The sequence below is a fragment of the Ostrea edulis genome, chromosome 2 (assembly GCF_947568905.1).
Source record: "Ostrea edulis chromosome 2, xbOstEdul1.1, whole genome shotgun sequence".
NCBI lineage: Eukaryota > Metazoa > Mollusca > Bivalvia > Ostreida > Ostreidae > Ostrea > Ostrea edulis.
In genome coordinates, this window is record NC_079165.1 from 62,471,647 (window position 1) to 62,499,345 (window position 27,699).

The 27,699-nt window shown below is 35.4% G+C and overlaps 1 protein-coding gene across 3 annotated transcripts; it reads right to left on the reverse strand.

Annotated features, from left to right (window-relative positions):
- Nucleotides 1-5,016: 5,016 nt before the first annotated feature.
- On the reverse strand, nt 5,017-25,459 carry LOC125678177 (L-proline trans-4-hydroxylase-like). Of its 3 annotated transcripts, XR_007371423.2 has the most exons (10): nt 18,604-18,716; nt 15,371-15,437; nt 15,195-15,276; nt 15,006-15,116; nt 14,828-14,922; nt 14,513-14,603; nt 14,280-14,409; nt 9,045-9,196; nt 8,817-8,927; nt 5,367-5,581 (listed from the first exon to the last, which is right to left on the reverse strand). XR_007371423.2 is itself a non-coding variant. In XM_056154748.1 (9 exons), exons 3-9 carry the CDS (start codon nt 15,198-15,200, stop codon nt 5,495-5,497), a joined length of 672 nt encoding a protein of 223 aa, XP_056010723.1. In that variant the 5' UTR covers nt 15,201-15,276; nt 15,371-15,437; nt 25,168-25,459; the 3' UTR covers nt 5,017-5,494. The 3 variants fall into 3 exon arrangements, 2 of the variants coding, with proteins under 2 accessions (XP_056010723.1, XP_048772375.2); XM_056154748.1 differs by lacking the exons at nt 8,817-8,927; nt 18,604-18,716 and adding an exon at nt 25,168-25,459 and having other exon boundaries at nt 5,017-5,581; XM_048916418.2 differs by lacking the exon at nt 8,817-8,927 and having other exon boundaries at nt 5,017-5,581; nt 18,604-18,722.
- Between the last annotated feature and the right edge of the window lie 2,240 nt (nt 25,460-27,699).

Below are 27,699 nucleotides of genomic sequence, written 5' to 3' on the forward strand. Positions count from 1 at the left end.
GTCTGATAGATATGTATTAGCATGTCCAACAAAAGCTTTGATAATGTGCGTATTATAGTAGGGTATCTCTAGGTACGTTACTTAACGGATATGTTATAACTGAAGTTCCATTGTGCATTATAGTTACGTTCATAAATGTCTTGCTGATTTAAAGGCTAACTACAAGGTGACAAAACAAATGATCGTGTTTTCAATTTTTTTTCTTTTGCCAAATTAAAAATCAGATACCAAGATTTTGTCACGCCCCCTTCAAAGAAGAGAGGCATATTGCTTTGTACCTGTTGATCTGTATACCACATGTTGTCCGCTCAATATCTTGAGAACCGCTCACTTGATTGTAAGGATATTTCATATGTCATTGGTTATTAGTAGAGGAAAACCCTTTCCTTGATCCAAGGGTCAATCCACTCTGGACATAAGAATATACTCTCCGCTCAATATCTTGAGACCTTTTTCTTGATAGACATCAAACTTGGTGCATTGTGATCAGTAGATGATTCCTATTGATTTTGAGGTCACATGGTCAAGGGTCAAACTGGACATAGGAAGATACTGTCCACTCAATATCTTGAGAACCCTTTACCTGAGAGACATCAAATTTTGTACACTAGTACATTCTTAAGCCAAACGCTCGTCATTTAGTGTTTACTAGATTTAAAAGTGAGAATCATGGGTTTTTCGGATGCGACCTTAAAAACGGAGGTACTGTGTCGCGGCAGGCGTTGGCACGTTAAAGAACCCTCACTGATATGGCCCTGAGGGCTCAACATAGGTCTAAATTTGTGATACTTCACTTACAACTGGTGACGTCTCAATTATCGACAGGATGAAAAACAATCAAACAACAACAAACAACACCCTGCAACACAGGAACGACCGAGAAGAATTCCGAAACAGTTAAATGCAGTCATGATAATTAAACTGAAGAATTGAAAAATAAAAAGTCAGTTTATCTTTAAAGTTTTGAGTTTATTTTGCAGCATTGCTTCATATATATTTAGGGCCTAAAGTTTTCATGGAGTTAGGCCAAAATGGCCCATAATTTTTGTATCATTTAGGCCCTCTGTCCTATCAAATTGCATTCCAATCTGAATCACTAAATTATATATTATAGAATTAAACATTCTTGTTGAAGAATTTATCAATGTGTAAACTCTGGACATTTTACTCACAAACTGAATAAAAGTGCTTTTTAAGTTTGTGAGCGAAAAAAAAAAATGTCCAGAGTTTATACATTGATAAATTCTTCAAAAAGAATGTTTGATTTTTATAATATCAATTCGTTCCCTGTATTATCAATTTCAACAATTAGAATAGTTTCCCCAGTGTGTATGTATACATTGTGTGGTTTTTTTTTTTGGTTTTTTTTTGTTTTGTTTTTTTTTTATTTATTGACGTGTAAATTTTCATTTAGTTTTATTTTTATCCGATCAAAACAGTTGTAATAAACAACATTGGAATTATATATATCATCGAAAGCAAGTTTTATAGACTTGCGTAGATTGTCGAGCGGTCTAGTGCGCTGGTTACATGCTGCTAGGAGATTTGGTTCCGCAGGTCGTGAGTTCAACCCCGGGTAGGGGCGGAAGTGGGTATCCAAATAAAGTGAAATTTTCTGTGCTTTATATTAAATATTTCTTCACTTAGGGCAGTTATGTTCATTTAAGAGTTCATTGCTATTTCCGTGCTTTATATAAAATATTTCGAATACAATGTGTACCATGTATGATCCTCTTAAATGTACGTTAAATAACTGTATCCCATTTCCATTCTCAACGAGCGTGTGACAGTGTGGCGAGAATTCCATCGTCATCGAAAGCAAGTTTTATAGACTTGCCTAGATGATCGAGCGGTCTAGTGCGCTGGTTACATGCTGCTAGGAGATTTGCAGGTCGTGAGTTCAACCCCGGGTAGGAGCGGAAGTGGGTATCCAAATAAAGTGAAATTTTCTGTGCTTTATATTAAATATTTCGTCACTTAGGGCAGTTATGCTCATTTAAGAGTTCATTGCTATTTCCGTTCGCCCCGCATGCGGAAGGCCGGGGTTCGAATCTCTCGAAGATGACCTTAAAAACGGATGACCCGTGTCACATTAGGTGTGGCACGCTAAAGAACCGTCATTGCTCAATGGCCATAAGCGCCGAGGATAGGCCTAAATTTGAAGCCCTTCACTGGTCTTGGTGACGTCTCCATATGAGTGAAATATTCTCGAGCGAGACGTTAAGCAAGATACAACCAATCAATCAATACTTTCGTGTATATATCTATGAGGGATAAACACGACTGAAGAAGATCGGTAACACGGTCGAAATATTTCTACAAAGTGTTTAGAGTTTATATATAATATACATGTATATGTGTGTGTGTGTGTGTGTGTAGAATGAAACCATAAGAGATTCTTTTCATCGCATATTTTATCCTAACAGACTGAAATATTATTTTTCAAATAATATGTTTTATGTGATCATTTTTAACACTTGGCTAATTTGTATAGTCATGACTATATGCTGTACATACATGTATCATGCAAGGTGAAGATAACGAACAGTGATCAATCTCATAACTCCTACAAGAAATACAAAATAGATCAGTTGGGCAAACACGGACCCCTGGACACACCAGAGGTGGGATCAGGTGCCTAGGAGGAGTAAGCATCCCCTGTTGACCGGTCACACCCGCCGTGAGCCCCATATCCTGATCAGGTAAACAGAGTTATCTGCAGTCAAAATCAGTGTGCCAAGAACGGCCTAACAATCGGTATGAAACACGTCAGACAGCATTTGACCCAATGCGAGGTTGTACTGACGAACTAGATCGTTATAACGACCATAGAATTTGCGAAATGCTGACTTCAATCGAAACTGTTGAAATCCCTGTTATGTAGTATGTGTTATGTAATCATCTTGTTTAGTTTCTTGATCACAGGTGAAGGACATGTATCTATTTTACACGTTATGTCATCAGTAATCATAACCAATCATTCTAGCTGATTCGGATATATTTTTATCCACCCTCATCAACAGCCAATGAAATAATGATTAAGTGTCACGTGATCATGTCTTTGTTTGATTTTTCTATTTTATTATAACAAATTCGAATAGTATTTTATATTCTTATAAAAATGGAGAGCATAAAATTGAATTTGCATTTCCAAAATATTCTCTTTTGTTTACCTCAACCCAAACTACATTCGTAATGTTAATATTACGTCGCTGCAAATAGCTCGTTGGGAAATATGAATAAAAATTAATATTGATTGTCACAATGTTTTATTCATAAAAGATCATTTTAAATGAAAAAATTGTTTACAATTTAGGACGTCTTACATTGTAATTGTGTGATTATTCATGAAAATATCAGTCATCCGAATCTGTGCCATAGGTGACGCGCGGTCTTTTTTGAATTTGTTGTCGCAAATGTGAATGTTGACGGTGAATATTCCACCATGTATATCGTCATTCAGAGAATTTTCATGTTTCCTGTGATATGGAGGGTCGTGGAGCTTTCATTGTTAAATGTGTCCGTGTTTCTGACATCTGTATTTGCGATGGAATTATTTTGTGTGCAGTTGAATGTGGCGTATCCCGGATTCATTTAGTGCATGGAGTTGGAAATTTGATATCCACTAGATAAAGGGGTAAATATGTGATAAAAAATCTTTGTCACACTCAGAAATAGTATACATAACGTCATTTAGTATACATACATAGATACATACATACATACATATACATGTACATGAATGTATATATATATATGATCGACTGGATTTCAAATTTTAGACGTGATGACAGACAAGAGCTGATGAAATGGAATTGATCTGTGGATGGGAAGTAATTCGGGATCTTTGGTGGCGATTGTGATCAAATATATAGCGGACTCTGAACTAATTTTTTTGTCCAAACTATTTTTTTCTAATATAAGATCAATGGTTGGAGTGATTTTAAAAGAAATAGTGGCTTTTACTATCAAAATGAATGAATTTGAGTTAATTTATTATAAACGTTGTTTATAATCACATTGGTAACGAGATTCAAAGGATCCATTCACAAAAAGGACCAACGAAAGTTGGTATGGAAACATCAACATACTATTCATTGTATTTGTTGCAACTTTTCTCTATTTCGCAATTTGTTTTTACGGGAATTATAAATGCGCTTGAAATGGGTATCTACTAGTATGTCATTGCGTATTTGGATCCGATCATTATCAACACTTAATATGAATAAACATGAGGGAATTAAATGAGTTTACAATGCAGCAACCAATATTATAAAAAACGAAACTTTTCATGGGTATTTCTCGCAAATAATTGCAATGTAGAAGAATATTTTCATTGCAAAGCCAATGCAGGAATTCCATGACTATCCGTAGAGCAAATACCATCATTGGTTGGTATTGTTCAAATCTCTCGAGTCAATGCAAATTTTGGGCGACTCTCAATGGTCAATGCAGGTATTGGACCACCCAACAGCCAATTGGCCTCTCTTTCGAGGGCCAATGTAGGCACTGGACTACTCTCTCAATCATGAGCTAATGTAGGCATTGAACCACTTTCTCAAGAGTCAATGCTGGCATTGGACCACTCTCTCAAGAGTCAATGCAGGCATTGGACCACTCTATCAAGAGTCAATACAGGCATTGGCCGACTATGGTACTACTGCAGGTATTGGGCCACTTTGTCAAGAGCCAATCCAGGCATTGGACCACTCTCTCAAGAGTCAATACAGGCATTGGCCGACTATGGAGTCGCCCAATGCAGGCATCGATCGACTCTGATGTCGTACAATGCAGGCATAGACCGACTTTGAAGTGGCTCAATGCAGGCATCGGCCGACTAGAAAGTCGTCCAATGCAGACATTGGACAACTATGGAGTCGCCCGATGCAGGCATTGACAGACTATGGTGTCAACCAATGCAGGCATTGATAGATTATAATGTCAACCAATGCAGGCATTGGCCGACTATGCTGTCGCGCAATGCAGGTATTGATAGGCTATAAACATAACTGTTGATAATTTCATCAAATCGTCTATATTTTGCTCATATCAACATTGCTGAACATTTTTATTACAATTCTGCACAGTGCACCAGTTTTTTTGCAATTGTAACAATAAGATATTTACAATACAAGCCTTAAAATGCGTTATTGAATTTTTTTTAAAAAATAGATTGGACGAATTAAAAAATAGTTCACACTCAGTTATATGCAATGTTTCAATATCTTATGTGAAAACGAAAAAGAATTTAATGTCCTGATTAAATTAATGTACACGTTCTAGTTTGGATACTAGTAGTATAAATGTTAACCATATTGAGACTGAAAATGATCAATGTATATAGCAAGAGCGTTTAGAAATGTAAATACTTGTAAAAAAAAAAAAAAAAAAAAAAAAAAAAAAAAAAAAAAATTCTACTCCTTGTAGTACATCTTCCATGCATCTTAGCGATTATATTCTAAACATATATCCACCAAATTTACTTGGCGAATCTTTATGTAGAAAGTTCCCTTTTGTCCATGAATTTTTTCCCTGTAAAATCCGTGTAGTTCTCACATTCTGTGATGGCAGAATTTGGAACCTGCGGAGAGCAAAATAGCAATTAGAAAATGTAATTGGATAAATTCTTCTGTTATCCTAAAACAAATATTTCAACTTTTCTAACGAGTCATTTTGTATTACTTCGACATGAAGCACTATTTTGAGCTTCTTTCACTTTATGGAATGACATCCCGTATTCGTTTTGGAATCCTCAAAAAATGATATATCGGATCTGGTACAGAATCCACATAAAATGATATTGTTGTTACGGACTCCAACTACAATGATATACACCTTAACCGTTACCGAAAACTCAAACAATGATATACACCTTAACCGTTACCGAAAACTCAAACAATGATATACACCTTAACCGTTACCGAAAACTCAAACAATGATATACACCTTAACCGTTACCGAAAACTCAAACAATGATATACACCTTAACCGTTACCGAAAACTCAAACAATGATATACACCTTAACCGTTACCGAAAACTCAAACAATGATATACACCTTAACCGTTACCGAAAACTCAAACAATGATATACACCTTAACCGTTACCGAAAACTCAAACAATGATACACCATGTTTGTTACGGAATACATGTACTTGAACAATAAACCAATCAAAAAGCTTTCCATTGTCAGGTTATGATAGAATGAAGCATACATATAAGAATTAGTTCACTTCAAGAAGAAGTCAAGCCAACAAATTAAGATGTAAACATCGAGCAAAATGTATAAATTGCATTGGAATGGGAATATCTTTTTTTATTATTATTATTTGTTTTTTGGTGACGGTTGATGCTGATTTAGTAGTCGGAAACCTTCGTTTGACCGTCTCAACTAACTGTAACAACTCGTCTGTAAAATTCAGTTTGCGACCGTTAAATTGGCATCAGCGATCGCAAATAACCGTATTGTTATTCCCTAACTAATAACATATTCGTTCCGAAATTCTTGGAAAATAACATATAATATTTATTATTGTATATGTTGAAGAATGTTCCAAATCCTCAAATAATGATATACCGTATCTATTGAATGGTTGAAATATTGCCAAAACGGCGTAAACCCACAAACAATCAATCAATCAAACATTTGTTTTGTATATTGATTTACATCCTATTCGTGAATTTTTCACTTATATAGATACATCAACAGCTTCAGGTGTAGTGGAACGCTTACAAAGCTAAAACGAATAGAAACAAGCTTTTATTCGAATTACTTAAACAATGACATACCGTATTCAGAATCCGACTACAATTATACGAATAATATAATGTTTGGTACGGAACACTCAAACAATAATATACCATAGTTTTACCGAATACGCAAACAATGATAAATCATATTCTTATACCGAATACCCAAACAATGATACATATTATCATTTACCGAATACTTAAACAATGATATATAATATCACTTACCAAATACTCAAACAATGACAATCCGTATTCGTTACAAAATCCTTGGTCAATGAAATAACATAATCGTTGCTGAATGCCTGAACCATTATTTGCTGTATTCGTTACGGACTCCTCAAACAACCGTAGGGGTCCGGGTTAGATTAGGTCGTCAGTACCCCCTTGCTTGTCGCACGAGGCGACTAAATGGGGTGGCGCTTGGGATAAAACCGAGGTACCGTGTCACAGCAGGTATGGCACGATAAAGATCCCTCCCTGCTCATTCGCCACAAGTGCCGAGCATAGGCCTAAATTTTACAGACCTTCACCGGTGTAACGACGATTAGTGACCCCCGTAAAATATTGACCAGGGTCAATATTTTACATAGAAAAATTACCCAATTATTGTAGAAATTATGGCTTTGGGGGTCATTTTTCTCCGTAAGGATTGTAGAAAAATGACTCCGTAGAATAATGACCCAGTGTCATTTGTTATGCAAAAAACTGGTTTTGGTAGGAATGTTCTTGTTAGGGAAATACATAGGGGTAAAATCACGCAGCCTTATGATATGAAGTGTTCGTTTCTAAAAGCTTTAAAGTTTAAATAACAAAATTAAAAGGTTATACTATACCTTACATCAATAGTACAAGATATTTTATCCCCATAAAAGGAAAACAAATAACAAGGCTATAATGATGTTCTATGACTATTAGAGCGAGAATACGCTCATTCTTAGATTTGTTTTATCACATTTCATAAAATAAGTTTCCACAGTTATCATTATTTAAAAAAATCAAGATAATTTTCTTAGCTGGTGTCGGAAAGAGAAACTTATATAAATTTTTTAAAAATGTGTAGTTTCCATAATTGTAATCCTCTTTGATTTTACTCTGGGTAAATAATGTGCAAAAAATCAAAATAAAGTCTCAAACGTTTTTTTCCTCAGAAGTTATAAGAAAGGTTAACGTTTTTGAACCCTTTTGAAGTTTTCAGTTAATTTAAAATTTTTATTGTGTGGTGGCTAAAAAATATGGAACGTTTTTTTTATTATTTTAATGAATAGATGTTGAAATAAACCTGAAATCCAATTGATGGTTGTTATGCTTGATGTGTTGCTAGGCAACCAAATTACGCGGATAACAAGAAAAAAATATTATTTCCTGATAGGATTAGATATACCCTACAACTATATGTAATATTAGTGTTTTTGAAAAGAGGGTCAGGAATGGCTCTTGTCCTTTCTTGTTCTTTCCCTTCTGGCCATGTACGTCTTTCCTATACACAAAAGCGTTCTAGATGTGTGATACGAAGTTTAAAAATGTAAAAGGGTATTTAGGATAAAAGTGAAAAAAATTCTTTTTTATGCATATGTGCATGTTAATGCAGATTATACATTTATCTATAATGATCAAGGAAGGGGAGTATATTGCCAGTATTTCTATCACAATCGTAGGGCACTATTGGTATCTTTTATGCCTCGAAGATCGGGGACATATTGTTTTAGTCTCGTCTGTCTTTCTGTCCTACAGTCACTCGGCCACAAACTTTACAGTGAAATACCCTGAAGTGTGGAGCGTGCATTATCGAAAGGAAAGTTTCAGTTAATTGTTTTGATTGACTGTGGTCCAATCAGAACGTAGTAGGCGGAGCCAAGACGTCTTCGTTGTCGTGTGAAAAAAGTGTCTTGTGCATGTTATGGTCGGGAAATCAAAACAGCTGTTGATCAATACCCAAACACATGCATTTTTAATTCATCGAATTTTTACTGAAAACGCTTGAGAGATTATTTTTTACTAAAACTGGAAAGAAAAAAATGCATGGTAAATGGAAATTACAATAATTATTCGCGTTTCTTTCTATACCTTCCTTTGCCTTTACGTTGCCTACATTTGACCCCCTCGGTCAATATTCTACGAGGGTCACTTTTCGTCGTTACACCGGCAATGGTGACGTCTCCATATGAGTGAAAGATTCTGGACGTTAAACAATATCAATCATCATTCAACAATGATTTAGTATTGGAACGCCTACAGAATAAAAATGAATTGAAACGAACGTTTCTTGTGTATTCGAAGTATCATCCAGCATACCTTAAGCAGAGGAGTGTAGCATGGATGGTGATGAACTTTCACTGGGTTATTATTACGGGTGTTGTAACACATAAGGTACGCCCATCGCCGTCTGTCCGACTCATTCGCTCCACTGCAGTGAAGCAGGTTACAATGGAAAATCAGAGCATCTCCTATTAAGTAAAATATGATGAAGATTTGCAATACATGTACTATGAAATACAGTATCTCAGTTGACACTTGAAGGGATTGTTTCACAATTTTGAAAAAAAATATTTCGCATTTTTTATGGTAAACATTAACAAGAGGCCCATGGGCCTAGAATCTCTCTTCTGATACATTGTAGAACAGGCAAAAATTATCACTAACCAAGATTCATCAATTAACAAGGTTTTAAAGACCTATCACATGATAGTGTATGAAGGGGATATCATACAGTACACTATTAAATTATGCAATCAAAATAATTACAAAATGAAGTTACTTAACCTACGTGCATATCTGGGTAGTACATATTTCTCTTCTACATGAATTTTTTCAAGGGACATAGAGACGGTTGGGGTGCTAAATACCGAATTTACTATGCATACAATTAGAACAAGGGGGTCGCATTGTATTTTGTCTGATTTTTAATGCAATTATATTTCATGCCTTTGTTGGAGAATGGTTCTTAAAACCAATATCAACAAAACTGCTTTTTAACATTTTCAGCTCTGTTGAAATAAAAAAAACCAAGAGTGAGTTAAGTGAAGGTTTGATGATCCTTGGGTTTTAGTTTGAAAGATGCAAGGTGAAGATAACGAACAGTGATCAATCTCATAACTCCTACAAGCAATACAAAATAGATAGTTGGGCAAGATGTATAGATTTGCAAAAAATAAAAAGCAAAAGTAGGTGACAGTGACCTACCTTTTAGCTGACACACTCTGAGAAGCCAAGATGCATCAACTTAATAAGTTTGATGGATCTAAGCCACTTAGTATCTGAAATATCTAAATATAGCCATGAAATTCAAAAAGTATATCACAGTGACCTACTTCTTAATTGACACACTCCGATGACTCAAGATACATCAACTGAACAGGTTCATGATTCTAGGCCTCTTAGCATTTGATTTAGATATAGCTTTGAAGTTAAAAAAGTAGATCAAGGTGAACTAATTTATAGTCTGCACACTCCGAGGACTCAAGATGCTTCAACTGACAAAGTTTGATGATGTTAAGTCAAATAGTACCTTACAATTTAAATGTAACTGTCCAAAAGTAGGCCACGGTGACCTAATTTTGGTCGACACACTGAAGACTCAAGATGCATCAACTGACAAGTCAAATAGTATTCAAATATAGCCGTCAAATTCCAAAAGAAGGCCACAGTGACCTACTTTTTGGTCGACACACTCCAAAGACTCAAGATGCATCAACTGACAAAGTTTGATAATTGAAGTCAAATAGTATCTAAAATATTCAGATATAAACGTCAAATTCCAAAAGTAGGTCACAGTAACCTACTTTTTGGTCGACACACTCTGAAGACTCAAGACCCATCAACTGACAAAGTTTGATGATTGTAAGTCAAATAGTATCTGAAATATTCAAATATAGCCGTCAAAATCCAAACATTGGTCACGGTGACCTACGTTTTAGTCAACACACTCTGAAAACTCAACATGCATCAACTGACAAAGTTTGATAATTGTAAGTCAAATAGTATCTGAAATATTAAAATATAGCCGTCAAATTCCAAAAGTAGGTCACGGTGACCTACTTTTTGGTCAACAAACTATGAAGACTCAAGATGCATCAACTGACAAAGTTTGATGATCCTAGCTTTCATAGTGTCCGAAATATGCATCTAAAATTGAAAATGTGAAGAATGTCTGCAAAAAGTAGGTCACTGTTACCTACTTTTTTTATAAATATGTTTCGAGGCCTCTAGACGACTTACAAGGTTTGATGATTCTAAACCGCTCGTTGTCTGAAATAACAACCTAAAATGTATTCATAAATGATTAGCCATAAAATTCAGAAAGTGGGTCATGGCGACATACTTTTCACATGACGCAGTTCAAGGTCCCATGATCCATCAACTGACAACTTTTGATGATCATAGGCTCAAAAGTGTCCAAGATATGCATCAAAATCCACTTAATAATAATTACCTGCGAAATTCAAAAAGTAGGTCACCATGACCTACTTTTGAGACACCATGATATTAGGTCCTAAGATGCATCAACTGACAAAATTTGATGATCCTAGTCCTTATATTAAGCAAAATATCAAAGTTTTAACAAAACAAAATTTAAGGTCAATTTTGAAGTGACCTTGAGACCACACTCTTTGCCCCCGGATGATGCCTTGAACAATTTTTTATCTACAACATATCCTCATCCTTATGCATAAGTTTGGTGATAATTTGCCTAGTGGTTCTTGAGAAGAAGATTTTTTTTAGCAACCACTACTTTTGTTTGCATTTTCCTAATTATCTCCCCTTGTTAAAGGGTCACAACCCTAGTTTTAGTACAAATGAAAGCCCTTGGGCCAAGGATACCCTGTGACAAATTTGACAAAAATTGGCCAAGGGGTTCTTGAGATATAGCCCTTTTTCCAAAAAGTTGACGCACACCGCACGCCAAACATATGGCCATATGATTAGCTCTTTGAGCCTTCGGCTCAGAAGAGCTAAAAATATAACTCATTTAATGTTGACAGCCAAAATTTTAACTTCTGAATGCAAGTATAAAAGCACTATTTTAGCTTTAAATATGTGTTATGTAAACAAAGACTGAAGTCTTTACAAACAAACCAATGAAATATTAATTTCGTAATATAAAGCATCTTAATTTTGCATAGTCACAAATTTTAGCTTTTAGATGACACATTTTCCCTATAGAATGCTTGAAATGTGAAAGATATAATAAACTTAGATCGATATCCATTTCTAATGAAAATTTCTTAAATAATAACATACCGCAATCTTTGTTTACAAAACAAATTATAAACTCTCTAAAATGAGCTTCTGTGATAATGTATAACCTTGTTTGGGGTTTGTTTGGGGGTTTTTTTTGGTGATATCTTTTAAACACATTACACTGTAGAGTTTGATCATTAAAAGTGAAAAACGAACTTGTGGGGGAAATCGTTAATCAGTCACCACAAAGTATTTTCACCAGCATGATTTCATTTATGACATATGAATGACGTACAATTGTGAAATAAGAAGTGAAAACAAGTGAATATAATGAACAGTGTTCAATCTCATAAAATCCTGTAAAGAATACACATGTACAAAAGAAGTTGCTGTCTTTAAATCCTGAGAACAATACGTGGACCGTAGGCATGTATTTCCAACAGAAACATACTATTCTAGGTTGATATAGCAAGTATTGTAAAACAAAATCCAATCTTGAAACATTGAAATATTAATTTTCATTATAAGTTTTAATGCTAGAGCTGCAATGATATATGTAGGCCTAATGGATATAAATATTTGTAGCTTCAACCTTTAACCTCAGAATTAAGAAGCATCCTTGTATTTGATCTGAACCTTTAAAAACGTGCAAATTCAACAGGGAACAGAATCCGGTTTAAATGTTTCATACCTTCATTCAATGATATAATTCTGGCAACAAAATACCTTAATCCAATCCAGAAACAAACTAGTGATGCTCACAAGCTGAAATGTCGTTTTTCGTTTCAAAAGCTCAGTGCAACTTCACAAATGATGTCCATTTTAGGATATGAACAAAATAGAGTTTATGAAATAAACTAATTTTTGGCAAACTGTACGTAGGTCTGTATAACTTATCAGAGTTATCTCTCTTGTACTGTTCATGCGTAGCGCATGGGGAGATACTTTTGATTGTTGAGTTACGCAACTTTGCATATAGAGGGCGTATATGGGTGCATTCTAGAATTAATGGCTGGGCAAGTCCAGAGTAAAAAAAAAAATTTCCATCTCCCACCCTGACACATATTTTGTTAAGTTACGGGGGGAAAAAGGGGGGGGGGGTAGATGTGCGAAGAGTTTGGTTGGCAGTTGAACGATGATAAACTTGAAGATGATGAAGAATGTTAATTTTGATATGGGGTGTTAAGTTCCCCATCTTTGGTGGGCCATATAATTGTGGATATTAAATGTATGTTGATTGTGATGTTTCATCATGTATATCTTGTTTATTATTGGTTGTATTTACCATTGCATATTATCTGTCATTTACGTTAATAAATGACATTTTTCACATCAACGAGATTTTATTATTCAGACCCACCAAACTGAGTACACACTGTGTTGACAAAAAGAAATATTAGTTCCTTTGATGAGCGTTGCTGATGTGAATGTATTGTCATGTAACTATTTATAAATGGATGAATTATACTCCATAACATCAATATTTTCATTAACAACACTGAAATAAGTTTTTCACGAACCATAAAGAATCTTTTTTATTCACCTGACATTGCTGATCCCAATAAACATGTACTTATGCATGCACATTGCTTTGAGGTTTGATAATTCCATCATATGTAAAGCTTCACTGGTTGCAAATTGAAATATCTAGTATGTAGAAACCCCAGTGACCTTTAACATTTTGACCTGAAATTGGAAGGGGTTGATTTGCAACCTGTCAGTGAAGCTTAATGACTGTTATTTGTAAGGCATAAATAATAAAAAGCTTAGTGACCGTTGACATTTTGATTAAAGGTTATCCTTAATTCAGTTTAAGTATTATGTATGATAACTATTTCCCGAAAGAGTTTTCTATTCATCAGTTGGACAACCTCTGAACTTCTCATAAATGTACCTACCAAGCTTCAGAACATTGATATTAAGGTGAAGATAACAAACCCATAACTCCCATAAAAAATACAGCATTCAGAGTAGGGCAAACAAGGACCCTTGAACATACTAGAGGTGGGATCAGGTGCTTTGCTCACACCCGCTGTGGTAATCTATATCTCGATCACATAGACGAAGAAATCTGTAGTCAAAATCAGTGTGAAAAGAACGGCCTCAATTTGTATGTAAGATGTCAGACAGCATTTTACCTGATGACAGGTTGTATTGGTAAATTAGATCGTTATTACGACAATAAAATTTCCGTAATACTGACTTTAAACAAAGCTGTCGAAACCCCTGTAACATCAACTTATTTGTCAGTAGTCTGCCTCAATTTCAAAACTGACAATACGCAGAACAAGCTTGGTATACTTTTTGCATACCTTAAATTTCCACACATGGTTGACTAGTTAAATTTACCTGGGTCTAATTCGACATATACCAAGTCCAATTTCTTCTTCAATTCTCCCACTCTATCAATATCCGCTGCCATTTGATCAGCGACCATACTGTGCTGTATACGGCCACATTTGTGAGAACCTTTCAAAACCTTAAATACATGTACAATGCATGAAAAGAATCACTGAAACAGAAAGTTTCCATGATTAGATATAAATGACTATACAATTAGTTATGAAGTACCTGAATCTCACCTTCAAGCATCCATTAGCTTTTTCACACTTGTCCAATGCAAGAAACACTGTCATCATATCTGGAAAGAGGCATCCGTTGTTGTACCAATAACTAAATTATGTAATGGGGAAAAATAATCGCAAATGTAAAGAAAATGCTTAAGATTCTGATTAATTTCACATTTTGAATCATCTGGTTGAAGATAGAATGCTAGTAGTATGTTTTTTCCATTCGAGTTAATGTATTATAAAATGAAATAATTATGTAAATCTCTTTCATTGTAATGTCTTTCATTTTGCTCGTTGATTTTCTAATTTCAAGTAATCAAACTATACCCATAATCTTGGTGCCACAGAAAAGTTCCACCTGACTTAGCATTTTTCTGTACCAACTTCCCATGGTAATGGTAAATTTCAGAACCTCCAAGTAACTAATTAAATTCAAAATAACATAATTTGTAAACACATTCGTCTTTCGTAAACATTTTCATTTCAGATGATTAAGTAACGGTACCTTCTCCACTGCATTGGTGACTTTTTCAGACCTTGCTGCCATCCCTGTGACGTCATTTCCAGGATGACTCCAAACCGTCAGATTTACCTCTTTTCCTAAACTGTCATCTACCTGATGCAAAATGTCATCATTTTTATTTGATGCATATTCATAAATTTCCGGTATATAAGTTTAGTTTGATATACGCACTTTCATTTTATTGTTCACCACCTCCTCGGTGTCTTCAAAGCACTTCTTTAATTTGCGAATTTCCTCTGCGTCAAAAAAACCTCTGAAAATAAATGCAAGAAAATTTTTCTGATACATACTTTAGAGTCTTTATCCAAGAAGTAAATTCATATACGACTTATATTTTGCACACTTACTTGACAATGATAAACCCATTGTCATCAAATTCCTTTAGGTTCTCTTCTGTGATTTCGAAATTATTACCTAAAATTAAAAACATAATTCGCTTTCAAAATGATTTTATGTGAAAAGTTCAATGTGCACTTAAACTTCTGTTAGTAAAACAAATGCTTTTGAAGTAGTTTGTTTACACTTATAGGTGGATTGATAGTAGACTGTTAGGATAGAACAGTTAATGTAAAACTAGTTTTTTTGAAGTATAGTGGTATTTTGCTAGGTTATCCAGTTATTCAAAATATAAATTGTGTTGAAGCGGGAACATAAAGAATTGTGAAGAGCCTCTATGCAAGGTACACCATAACTATTCATGGTATCTGCGAATTTCGATGGAATTGACGTAATCACTTTGTTCATGATCATATACAAGAAGTAGCCTTTATCATATCAAAATAAGTATTATCGGCATCAAAAGTATCACTAAGATTCAAGACAATGTTATCAAAGTTTTATGCACCTGCAAATGCTGAAGATGGGACCAAAATATTGTTTCTAAATGTTACTAAGGGATTGCACACCATGGAAATACATTAAAAAAATTAATGGAGAATCTTATTGGCCGAATTGTGTACACCAGTGGAGAGGGTCAATACATGTACTAGTACCGGTAAAGAACTCTTCCTGAATGAATATGGAGATAGAAACATAAATGAAAATGATGAACACTTCTCTGATATATATGATATGGTTATTGGAGTTACCATAAATTCACAAAAGAAAGTCCTTAAAACAACATTTGCTTCACCAGATTAAAAGACAAATGAAATCGATCCTATGATATTGGGGGAAATAGAGAAATTCCCCAGATGGGAAGGCAGAAAGTGGTGCAGAAAGTCTTAGATCATTAAGTTATTAGTATCATGACAACTTAAGATCTGAAGAGAATGTGATTATTATTGACCAATCAGAGAGACCACATTTATCATGGAATATGTAGTTCTTAAATGATAGAGAGAAAATTGAAGCTTTCAACTGCGAAATCAATTTGATATTATCCAAATATTGTATGAGGCATGCAAGGTGAAGATAACGAACAGTGATCAATCTCATAACTCCTACACGCAATACAAAATAGATAGTTGGGCAAACACGGACCCCTGGACACACCAGAGGTGGGATCAGGTGCCTAGGAGGAGTAAGCATCCCCTGTTGACCGGTCACACCCGCCGTGAGCCCTATATCCTGATCAGGTAAACGGAGTTATCCGCAGTCAAAATCAGTGTGCCAAGAACGGCTTAACAATCGGTATGAAACACGTCAGACAGCATTTGACCCAATGCGAGGTTGTACTGACGAACTAGATCGTTATAACGACCATAGAATTTTCGAAATGCTGACTTCAATCGAGACTGTTGAAATCCCTGTACCATCAACTTGTTTGTCAGTAGCTTACCTCGATTTAAAAACTTACTATATCAAGCATCTGAAGAGAAACAATGATAACAGTTTCAGAACACCTGAAAGGTCATATACATTGTACAAGGAAGTGATAGTTAAGGGAAAGTGGAATACCAGTGATACTAGATGGGACCTGTAAAAATAAGGCTAGAACAAATGATCAATTATGAGAACGATTTCCTAAAATTAAACAGTGTAAAAATTCCGATCAACATCTCGTCCGTTGAGATCTAAGCCAATTTGTTCACAACATGACAAAAAGGGCAGACACAGTAGCAAGACCAAACAAGATGGAAATACTTTGTAAAATAAATTGAACTCTGACCTGCATCAAACCATTTGTATATAAACAAAGAAATATCTTTCTAAGTTTAAAACTAGACAGGCAACCGGCCCAAATGACATTTCCTCTATCACAACACACGAACTGGTGAGATACCACGATTTTTCTTATTTTGAACAACATTAATAACAAGAATACATGTAATGCTGATAAAATGAAACAAACATGAAAAAAGATTGAATACACTCAAATATCAAAAAATGATGGAGTTCCTCATTGACAATATATCCGTAGTTTTCGGTGGTCGAGTCTTCCAACAGTCTGTTGAAATTCCCATGGGCACGGATTTTGTTCTTATGTTAATTGACTTGTTTTTTGTTGTTTTTGTTTTTTTATTCTTATGAAACAAAATGTATTCAATAGCTTCTACTCAACATTTAGATACTAGTACATTGATGTCGTTTACCTAGTAACAATCTTCGCTTTTATTCCTGTGTCGATTTAGTGAAGATAACGAACAGTGATCAATCTCATAAATCATATAAAGAGTACAAAATTATGAGTAAGGCAAACACGGACCCCTGGACATACCAGAGGTGGGGTCAGGTCCCTAGGAGGAGTAAGTATCCCCTGTCGACCGGCCACACCCGCTGCGAGCACTATCTCTCGATCAGGTCAACGGAGTAATCTGTAGTCAAAATCAGTGTGTAAAGAACAGCCTCAACTAGTATGAAACATGTCAGACAGCATTTAAGCTAATGACATAATTTTATTTTTATTGTTGAATTAAATCGTTATAAGGACCATAGAATTTGTGAAATGCTGACTCTAAACGTTTATTTGTCAATATCCTGTCTCGATTAAAAAACTGACCATACGCAGAACAAGCTCTTTCGTATCGAATCAGTTGAAAGACATAAACACCATATGCAGGTGATAATGGATTATTATTATATGAATATGGGAAGTTGACGATGGAGAACCTGAAGTCATCACATTTGTCATAAAGTTGAATTGTTAGTTTGCCATTAACATATATGTTCAATAAAATATCTAAATATAAAGCAAGTATGGAAGACTCTATAGTGTCTTTTATTTCGAGTTCGTAAATGGGAATGGATGGGACACACATTGCGGAAACCAGAAGTCAGGGGCTTAATTTGAATCAGCAGCAAAATAGATAGGTTGGTAGACCCACGTAGTCGTACAGAGGATTAGTGGAGGGGTGGGAACGAGGTAAGATTCACATTACGTCATGTAATTAAAGAGAACATCCAAGAGCAGCGTTCAGTGGCAAGATGCACTTACGACCCCTATATTTTTCAAAGAATTTAATATAGAAATATATCAAGTACATGTAAATCAAGTTAATTGTATGAAACAGATCAGCTGTGTACAACGAAATCCTGCATGGATAAGCCTTGGATTAGAATACAGTCGGCGGAGAATATCAAGTCAACAATGAATAGAAATTTGTAATTCAACATTTTGAAGGATACATATCAAGCTTACCTGACATATTGCATGGATGAATTTACGCGTTGTTTTATTTGTAGATAAACTTTAAAATCTTAACCTACATATCCTTTAAATATAAGCACTGATAAACATGTATTGACATGTCCAACAACAGCTTTGATAGTGTACGTATTATAATACAGTGTAGATATGGCACATAACATATATGTTACAACCTTGGGTCTGATTGAAGATACATTATGCATTAGAGTTACGGTTTAAGTCTTAAATATAAGGCTAAAATAGAACGCACAACGAGCGGATCATTGTTTCATTATTTGTCAAAAAAAATATTTTATCAAGATTTCATTTTTAAACTCATCAGCAGTAGATTCTTCGGGGGGGGGGGGGGGACTAGACGCCGTCATTAAGACAGTAATACCTTCATGTACATCCTTAGAGTTTGTTTCGGTAAGTAAATGAAAGTACCTTAAGCTGATATGTACTCTATTTCTGTTAATCTGTATTGTTTAGTAATATACAAGGCAATAAGTAATCAGCCTAACTTATTTCCGGTTGAGATCCACCTCTTCTTTTTCGATGTAATTGTCCTCTAGTATGATGCACTTAGACCAACGCAAGTGCCACCAGCCCAGATTTGAAAAAGTCAGGGTCCTTTCCATAGACCCCCTCCTCAACTGCCGTCACGACTTCTTCGTCAGACCGGAAATGACGTCCACATATATCCTTTTTCGAGTTTGGGAATAGGAAGATGTCACCAGGAGCTAGGTCAGGCGAATAGACAGGATGTTGTATTAATTCATACCCGTTTCGCTTTACAGCATCCATTGCAACTCTGCAAGTGTGGACTCTCGCGTTGTACTGTTGCAGCAAAACACCTTTAGAGAGCTTACCTCGGCGTTTTTCACGGATGGCGGTTCTCAGCTGGTCTAGAAAGTTTGCATAGTACACTCCAGTTTTTGCACTATTCTTGGGTGAAAAGTCCAACATAATAACGCCTTATGCGTCCCATCTTACCAGCAGATAGTTGTGTCTTGAACTTTTTTGGCCTCTTTCACCCAGGCCCTACCCACTGACGACTCTGAGCTTTATTTTCTGGCTCATAATAATGAAACCAAGTCTCATCTACAGTCACCAGACGCAAAAGAAAATCATCTTTTGACATAAAAACGCTTCAACAAGGCGCTGCATACTGATGCTCTGGTTGTCATTTGCTCATCGCTAAGGGATTTGGGGACCCAACGGGCTGTTAGCTTGCGCATATCTAAACTATCATGTAAGATTGTTGAAACGCTATTATGTGGAATGCCTAATGCCTGCGCTATTTCTTCCACCTGAATTCGCCTATCAAAGTATACCAGATCCCGAACTTTATTACACATTTCTTCGTCGGTGGCATCCAGTGGGTGTCCAGACCTGGCTTCATCTTCTAAAGACGTTCTACCGCGTTTGAATTCCCATACCCAGAATTTAACCTTAGCATAAGATGGTGCAGAATACCCATAAACATCGGCTAAGTCGCCGTGTATTTCCTTGCCTGTTTACCTTTTAAATACAAGTACCGAATTATAGCACGGTACTCAACTTTAAATGAAAAGCATGCCTTTGCATCACTAGCCATGTTTGACATTCAATATCTTATTAAAGAATGACTCGATACGCGTGCAATTTTGTACCCAGGTATAAAACATGTATTGAAACAAGGGATGAAAATCGTGACCGTCTCGGTCAATTGGAAATGGGATAGGCTGGTTACTTATTGATTCGTCCTCGTATGTCTGTATGTATGCAAGACCATATTGAAAACTAGCATTGTTGCTAAATATGTTATCCTGGATATATATAGGCCTTGTCATCATTAGACCCAAAAAAAAAGTTTGGGTCGATTTTTCTAGTGCATGTCTATTTATCCGTTTTTGTCATTGTACTTCCTCTGCAGAGATGAATTTTACTAGCTGCAATAATGTAGCCCTCTCTGATTTTTTTTTTTTGATTTTTTTTTTAGGGAGAGGGCTACAACTCCTTAGGATCTCCGTAATGGTGCAGATGCGGGAGTGATTCACTCCCGCAACATTTGCGCTCATTCTAAACAGTTCCTGACTTTCTTTACGTAAATAAAATGATATTCTATGTTTCATAGTCAAAATATAAATTTACAACCTGCAACTTAAGATTTGTGAGGCTCTATTCTACCGTTTTCAACAATTTCGATAAATTCCAATTTCTCGATTCATATTTGTGCGCCATGTTTGATGTACTGAAGTATAAACTTCCGATTGTCAAGTCATTTGCATATGCCATATAAGGTAATATTTACATCAATGGACAAGTATGGAGGCGAAAGCTATTTCGTCGGTATTGAAAAGGTTTGAATTTAATATCAAGTTAAAAACCGAACAGCAGAGTGTAAATTCTTTCTGCAACAATATGATTTTCCTTTCTTTTTCGGAGTGGCTCGAGTAACTACATTTTCGCGCTGATTGTCAATGTTTAGGTTTTTCATTAGATCCACCTACGAGATCTCGCGATAACAAGCATGGCGGAGGAGACGAAGAATTTTGCATGCTGTACATTGTATTTAATGAAAAACACCTTTATTAGACATGCCCGAGCACAAAGTTGGTACTCCTTTTGGTGTAAACAACATTTGGGACTAATACACAGAGTTTATTATCGGTTATTCATAAAATTATTTTGCACCATTACGGAGATCCTATGGAATTGTAACCCTATCCCGAAAACGTCAGAATTAAAAAAAATTGGATAGGGCTACATTATTGCAGCTAGAATTTTACATGCAGGATATCTGTAAGGATAAATTCAAATAGACATGTACTTTCGTCAGATGCACCAATTGACCTTCATTTTCTGGTTGAGTAACCAAATTAAATATCGGGTGACGGATTCAACTCCTGTTAATAGTATATTCTAACGAAATGAAATTTTTTGATAAAAGTAAATCACATTGCTGTCAGAACTGAATCACGATGCCATCTTGCCTCAGTAATTTAACCGATTTCAATCCAATCCAGGGCGTTTGAAAAGTTATGAAAAAGGAAATTAGCTGTCAGACCCAAACTGAAAAAAGTGCATTTTTGTATTAAATTTCCCCTTTTGGTGCTATATAAGGAGGAATCGCCTACAATGTCTTTATTAAAGGGCATAGACACGATTTTAGTACTAATTTTTTTTAAAAGATATTTGATAATAATATGATAGTATTTGATTCGTGTAAAACATAGCAGCAAACCTAAATTTCAAAAACTGACGCAAAGATGTATTTGAAACATCTAAACTTTTCATTTTCAAAAAAAAGACACGAGCCCTGTTTATTTTTACATATCACGTGACTCAACTATCAATTGCCGGCTTCGGTGAAAAAAGCTTTTGCATCGACAATTTTCTGTTCTTTCTTATTTGTACTTGCTCCCTAAATTGAATGATCATTAACGTATGTCGAAGTGTTGAATGCTTTTGACATACTTTTTAGTTTTAGAAATCTTGGTGTTTTCACCACCACACGTGGTTTCTTGGCGATGACAAGCGTGTTGACAAACACAATTTTTGGGTTCTCGAGTGAGGTTTAGAATATCAAATTTGACCTTATATTCAATCGTCGGAAATCCACGGTCGGTTGCACCTTCTTACCTCCTGTGGGACACAACGCCGATGTTTTCGCAGAACTCAATAGAATGCATGACCTTACGAGGACCAATGGGAATCGCTGTTAGTATTCTCGAAACTCTAAGCGTCAGCAGTAATGGCGGCACCCATTTAAGTAGGTGTGTGTGTTTAGTTGTGCCACTATAAAAGATCGGGGTTACAGGGCTCTGTCGTCAAAACCTTCACTTGAAAAGTATAACTATGCTCTAGAGTGCCTCAACTTTCACCCAACAGACGCATCATTTGCGTGCAGCCTTTGTACGAATAAATAAAATCGGGTATGCAAATTCAACGAGTCATTGGTCACAAAAGTAGACCAGATGAAGGAGGAAAGAGATAAGTTGTTAGGTATGTTTATGTTTTGAATAAAATTAATTTCAAAACAAACTGACGAAGAAGTTATAAAGCATCTCGCTGAAAGCTTTGTAACTTGTCAAAATCTTCGCTTCAATTGCCATGTTTTTCTATGCTCCCGTACACTGGAAATAGAATGTTTTTTCATTGGTTGATTGTCCCAATATGGAATGGTAAAGCGACCAATCGCATAAAGAAGCCGAGACACACCTTCCAGCGAAAATATCGGCGTTGTGTCCCACGAGAGGTACGGGAAGTGCGACCGACCGTGGGTTTCCGACGATGCTTGTATTCGTGTCAAGAACAAAGGCCCTGAACACGCTCTTCAACTAACGATGTTCTTGAAATATGAATTCAATGCAACACTTAAAGGGGCATTGCATTCGTACATGAACTGTAATTAGAATGTGCTACCTATTTCGGAATTCAATATAAATTAAATTGTTTGTTTTATTGTTTTCATTTGAAAGTGTCACATAACTCGAAAAAAAAAAGCAATAGTGTAAAAATAATTTCAAAATTTCGGTAGAGGTATTATTTTTGAAAACGAATCTGTATATATCTAAAAGACAAACTGTCGAGATTTTATCTTAGTCTTTGCATTACCATTCAAATTACATATCTAAAGAAAAAAGATAGCTCAATGTCGGACAACAAAAATACGCCATAAAAAGCTTTGAGAAAAGAAAGGAATATGATAATCCCTCTATCGCAAACAATCTGGTGACATACCATGATTTTTTTTTCCTTGTTCAGCAAAAGTACAAGAGTACACATAATGCTGGAATAATAAAACTAAACCTGGAAAATGACTAGATAAGAACAACTAGAAATTTAACCAAACATATCATACACAAACAACATCGCCACACAGCGCATCATTATAGAACTGTCAAGTGTATCCACTAAATTCTATATTTCCGGAATTTGAGAAGCCTTTGACAGCACGAATAGGTCTATCAGTTGAAAAATGGCGCATCACCAAATTTCTCTCAAATAAAAAAAATATGCAAAAAGTCCACCTGTCAAATATTCTATATAGGAACAGTAATCGAGAACTCGAAATTGGAGTGTGACAGAGTTGTATATCATCATCGTCTATTTTCCTACAGGTCATTGGGCAGATCTTGATGAAAATAAGGACTTAAAGACAGATCCACTAAATATTTAACAAATTTAATGATTATCTGGTTTTCGCTCACAATAAATATCTCCTGACGCAAAAATTACAAGAATCTGCAGAAATACACATTACTGGCCTTAGGATCAGCATCAATCAACAAGAGAACAGATCAAGCAGGTTTTACTGAAAGTTATGTAATTAAAGAGAGCATCCAAGAGCAGCGTCCAGTGGCGAGGTGTACTTACGACCCTAATATTTCTCAAAGATATTTTAGAAATATATCAAGTACATATAATTCCAATATCATTTATTACAATTGTTTTGATTGGACAAAAATAAAGCTGAACAAGAGTTTACACATCAATAAATCCGAAAACGCGATGTATTCATACACGCCTGAAAACAAATAACATAGTGCAGGGAAACTATTCAAATTTTTGCAATTGTTAATAAAGTGAACGAATTGGAATTATAAGAATCAAACATCCTTTTTGAAGAATTTATCGAAAAGAATGTTTAATCCTATAGTTAAAAAAAAAAAAAATTAATCGTAAAAACTAACAATTTAATTGTGCACCATGCAAACTTATGCTATAATCAAGTCGGAGGAAAATATAAAGTCAAAATAGATAGAAATTTCTACTTCAACATTTAAGGGTAAATGTCAAGCTTACCTGACATTGCGTGGATGAAGGTACGTGTTCTTTTGTGTGTAGATAACCTACATAACCATTAAATATGAGGTCTGATATACATATATTAACGTGTCCAACAAAGCTTTGATAGTGTGCATATTATAGAACAGGGTAGCGGTATGTATGTCACAGATATCTTATACATGTAATGTTGGGTCTAACTGAAGTTGCATTATGCATTAAATTTGCGTTCATGAATATCTGATTTCTAGGCTAACTAAAAGGTAACACAACAAATGGATCAGGGTTTCATTTCTTGCCAAAAGAAAACAATTAATCAAGATTTTATGTAATGGACTCGCTAATAATGGACTAATCTGAAAAGAATTAAGGCAAAATACCCAAATCATTGATTTTGTTTCTAAACGTAATGAAAGTATTCGTCTTTGCTAATGGCATCGCGGTAGGATATAGTTACATGGACCTGTATTTAACAAAAGACCTTTCTGAAAAATATAGGTCAGAATGCAACATCAGAATCAAGTCTGGTTGAATGTATCCATCGGTTATTATCACAAATGACATTAATATACAGTATCTTACATGAATTATGCGTGCAGTTTTAATCAATATGAAATACACAGTTACAAGGAATGGAACACTTCTCGGAAACCTTTCTGGCCAGTGATGTGAAAAATATATCATTAGGTCAATAGCAGCATCTTAAGATTAATTATATGCATCCTAATGACCTTAATGTTGTTTTAAAAGTTTTGTTATTCTAGAATGAATGATTATAGATTTAGGATTTATTAAACTTACCATAAAATATTAAACTTGGAATTTATCAAGAAATTGCCGAACAATGGTAGTGTCCAAAACCTTCATCCACATATCTTGTAGATTCCTTGTTTTACGCGGGTACATAACCACAACGATAGAATCCTAAATCTTTCTTTGTAGAAGGAGTTCCAATGACAAGAATTCAAAGGAATTCCATCCTTGTTGTTCCTATTCAAATCTCCTAACTACGAATTACAAAACTTTGCTGCATATCTACAAGATGCATAGGTCTACATTTATGGCATTTCACCAACAGCTGGTGACGTCTCAAAATCTGTAAACGGTTCTTAAAGAGCTGTAAAACAACAAACAAACTTAGAATTGTTTAGATATATTTTTATAGTACACGTCGATTCATTTGTTATTGAGCCCCCCTACAGTGATGAATCTTGTATGTAGGATATCTGTAAGGATGCATTCAGATACGAACTTCCGACGGATGCTGCAATTGACCTCTACGTCTTGTTTGAATAGTTAGATTAAATATGGGATGATGGGTTCCACCTCTTTTAATTGCATATTTCACAGTACTGAAACTTCTTTTAAAGCAGTGAAAGAAGCACACCACAAGGCTGAATTGATATGCAAGCATGCTTCTGTAGCACTGGTCGATGTAAACGTCTTTAGAACAAGAAGAAAAATTAAAGGTGTTCCAAATATACTACTTGATGTGCAAGAAAAGTAAATCTAATTTGTCAAGCTGTACAGACTAAATAAAGACCTAAAGCACTTTGTACAAAACTCGTAATTCTGTTGAAAGTGAGTACAATGGTCGCGCGGGCGATTCTTGGCCAACAGAGTGGACAATAAGCAATTGAATACAAGTATATTTCAATAAGGGTACAGACTGAATAGCGTTCCTGAATTCAAAATCCTTGTTCTGTTTCAAAAATTAGTAAAGGTTGCAATATTCTATACATGTATCGACGACGTTTTATCTATTAACAGTATTAATTTTCAATCATATGTCGATTCAATTTACCTCTATGAACCCAAAATAGAAGACACCACAGAGTATTTCATATCTGTTTCATATTTGGATATTTTATTGAACATAAATGTTGACAGCACACTAAAAACTCAACTGGATAACAAACGGGATGACGACAGTGTCTCCATTGTAAAAATATATCAGTAGATCAAATGTTTGAATTATTGGTGAAGAAACTAAATCGGGGGGGGGGGGGGGGGATCGGTGGAGAAAGAAATGAAAGAGAACAACTGACATGGGGTCAGGTCCACAGATGGACACAAGACAGACCAGCATGGAAGTCTCTGGTGACGGCCTTGTGTGCTGACCAGCAGGACGAGGATTAAGTCAGTAAATATGCTACAGATGTGGAACGTTTTCAATAATTACAAAGATGCTTTTTCTTCTCATGGCCAATCAAAAAATGCTGAAATGTCAATGAAATAACTTTTGAAACCTTTTATCAAATCCATACTGTTACAGACATACACTCAACACCTTCAAACTTTGTTGGGTTTTCTTGACTTCCACTATTGCTTAACATTGTATGGGCGATATTTACTTGTGCATTGGGGAGGTGGGTGACAATCTCCGAAAAAATGACGCGTCATCATTCTCCACGTCTAGTAAACACCATCGCCATGTTTGTGCGTCAGTGGGATGGGCGGGAGACTGATGAAGGTACACCTCTAGCATAGGTTTCCAGCATAACAACATAATGTTAATATTATTGATGATTGATTGATTGTTTGTTTTTCGTCCCATTGAGAATTTTTCACTCATATTGAGACGTCACCAGCTGTAGGTGAAGTAGCATAAATTTAGACCCATGCTTAGCGTGCAGGGCCCATATTCACAAAATATCTTACGACTAAGACAAAAAACATAATTCTGTCTGATAATCAAATACCGACCCCAAGGTCACAAGTATGTATTCAACTTTTATAAACCATGAATGTACCTTACATATTAATTAAGAAAGTCTACAAGAAATGAAAAATAAGGAAATTACCGTGTTTGTACATTTTTATCTTAGTCGTAAGATATTTTGTGAATAGGTGCCGTACCAGACTAATAGTGAGGGTTCTTTATCTCCCAACGCCTGCCGCGACATGAGACCTCCGTTTTTAACATGTATCCCAAAGACCCGTGTTTTTCATTTTTAAATGCCGAGCGTTTGGCGAAGGAGCAATCACTACCATATTTTAACTTCGTGGGTTTGACGCGGACGTGGCACGAGCGGGACTCTAACTTACGTTCTCCCGGTTAGTTACGAAGCGAACGATCTACCACTGACCTACCGCCACCGGTTTATATTGATGAATTCATACACTACGTACGAAATACGTATTTAATTCTAAAACAAAATCTTGTGTAAATTAAAGTTTTCCTGTACGGAAATATTCCTTCACAAGACAATTTACTGTGAAAACATTTTACAGCCCCACCAGAAATTTACAGTATCTGTGAGATTTCGTTGAAATCGTAAGGCAAATTTAATTCTACAAAAGAAAATATATAAACTGAAGTAAGTGCTTCAC

What these genes read in the sequence shown, in the direction of transcription:
- LOC125678177 (XM_048916418.2), bottom strand. An exon ending in TCACCAATGCAGTGGAGAAG is followed by an intron (nt 14,923 to 15,005) that starts GTACCGTTACTT and finishes GAATTTAATTAG; the next exon opens with TTACTTGGAGGTTCTGAAAT. An exon ending in GCTACACTCCTCTGCTTAAG is followed by an intron (nt 5,582 to 9,044) that starts GTATGCTGGATG and finishes TGCTCTCCGCAG; the next exon opens with GTTCCAAATTCTGCCATCAC.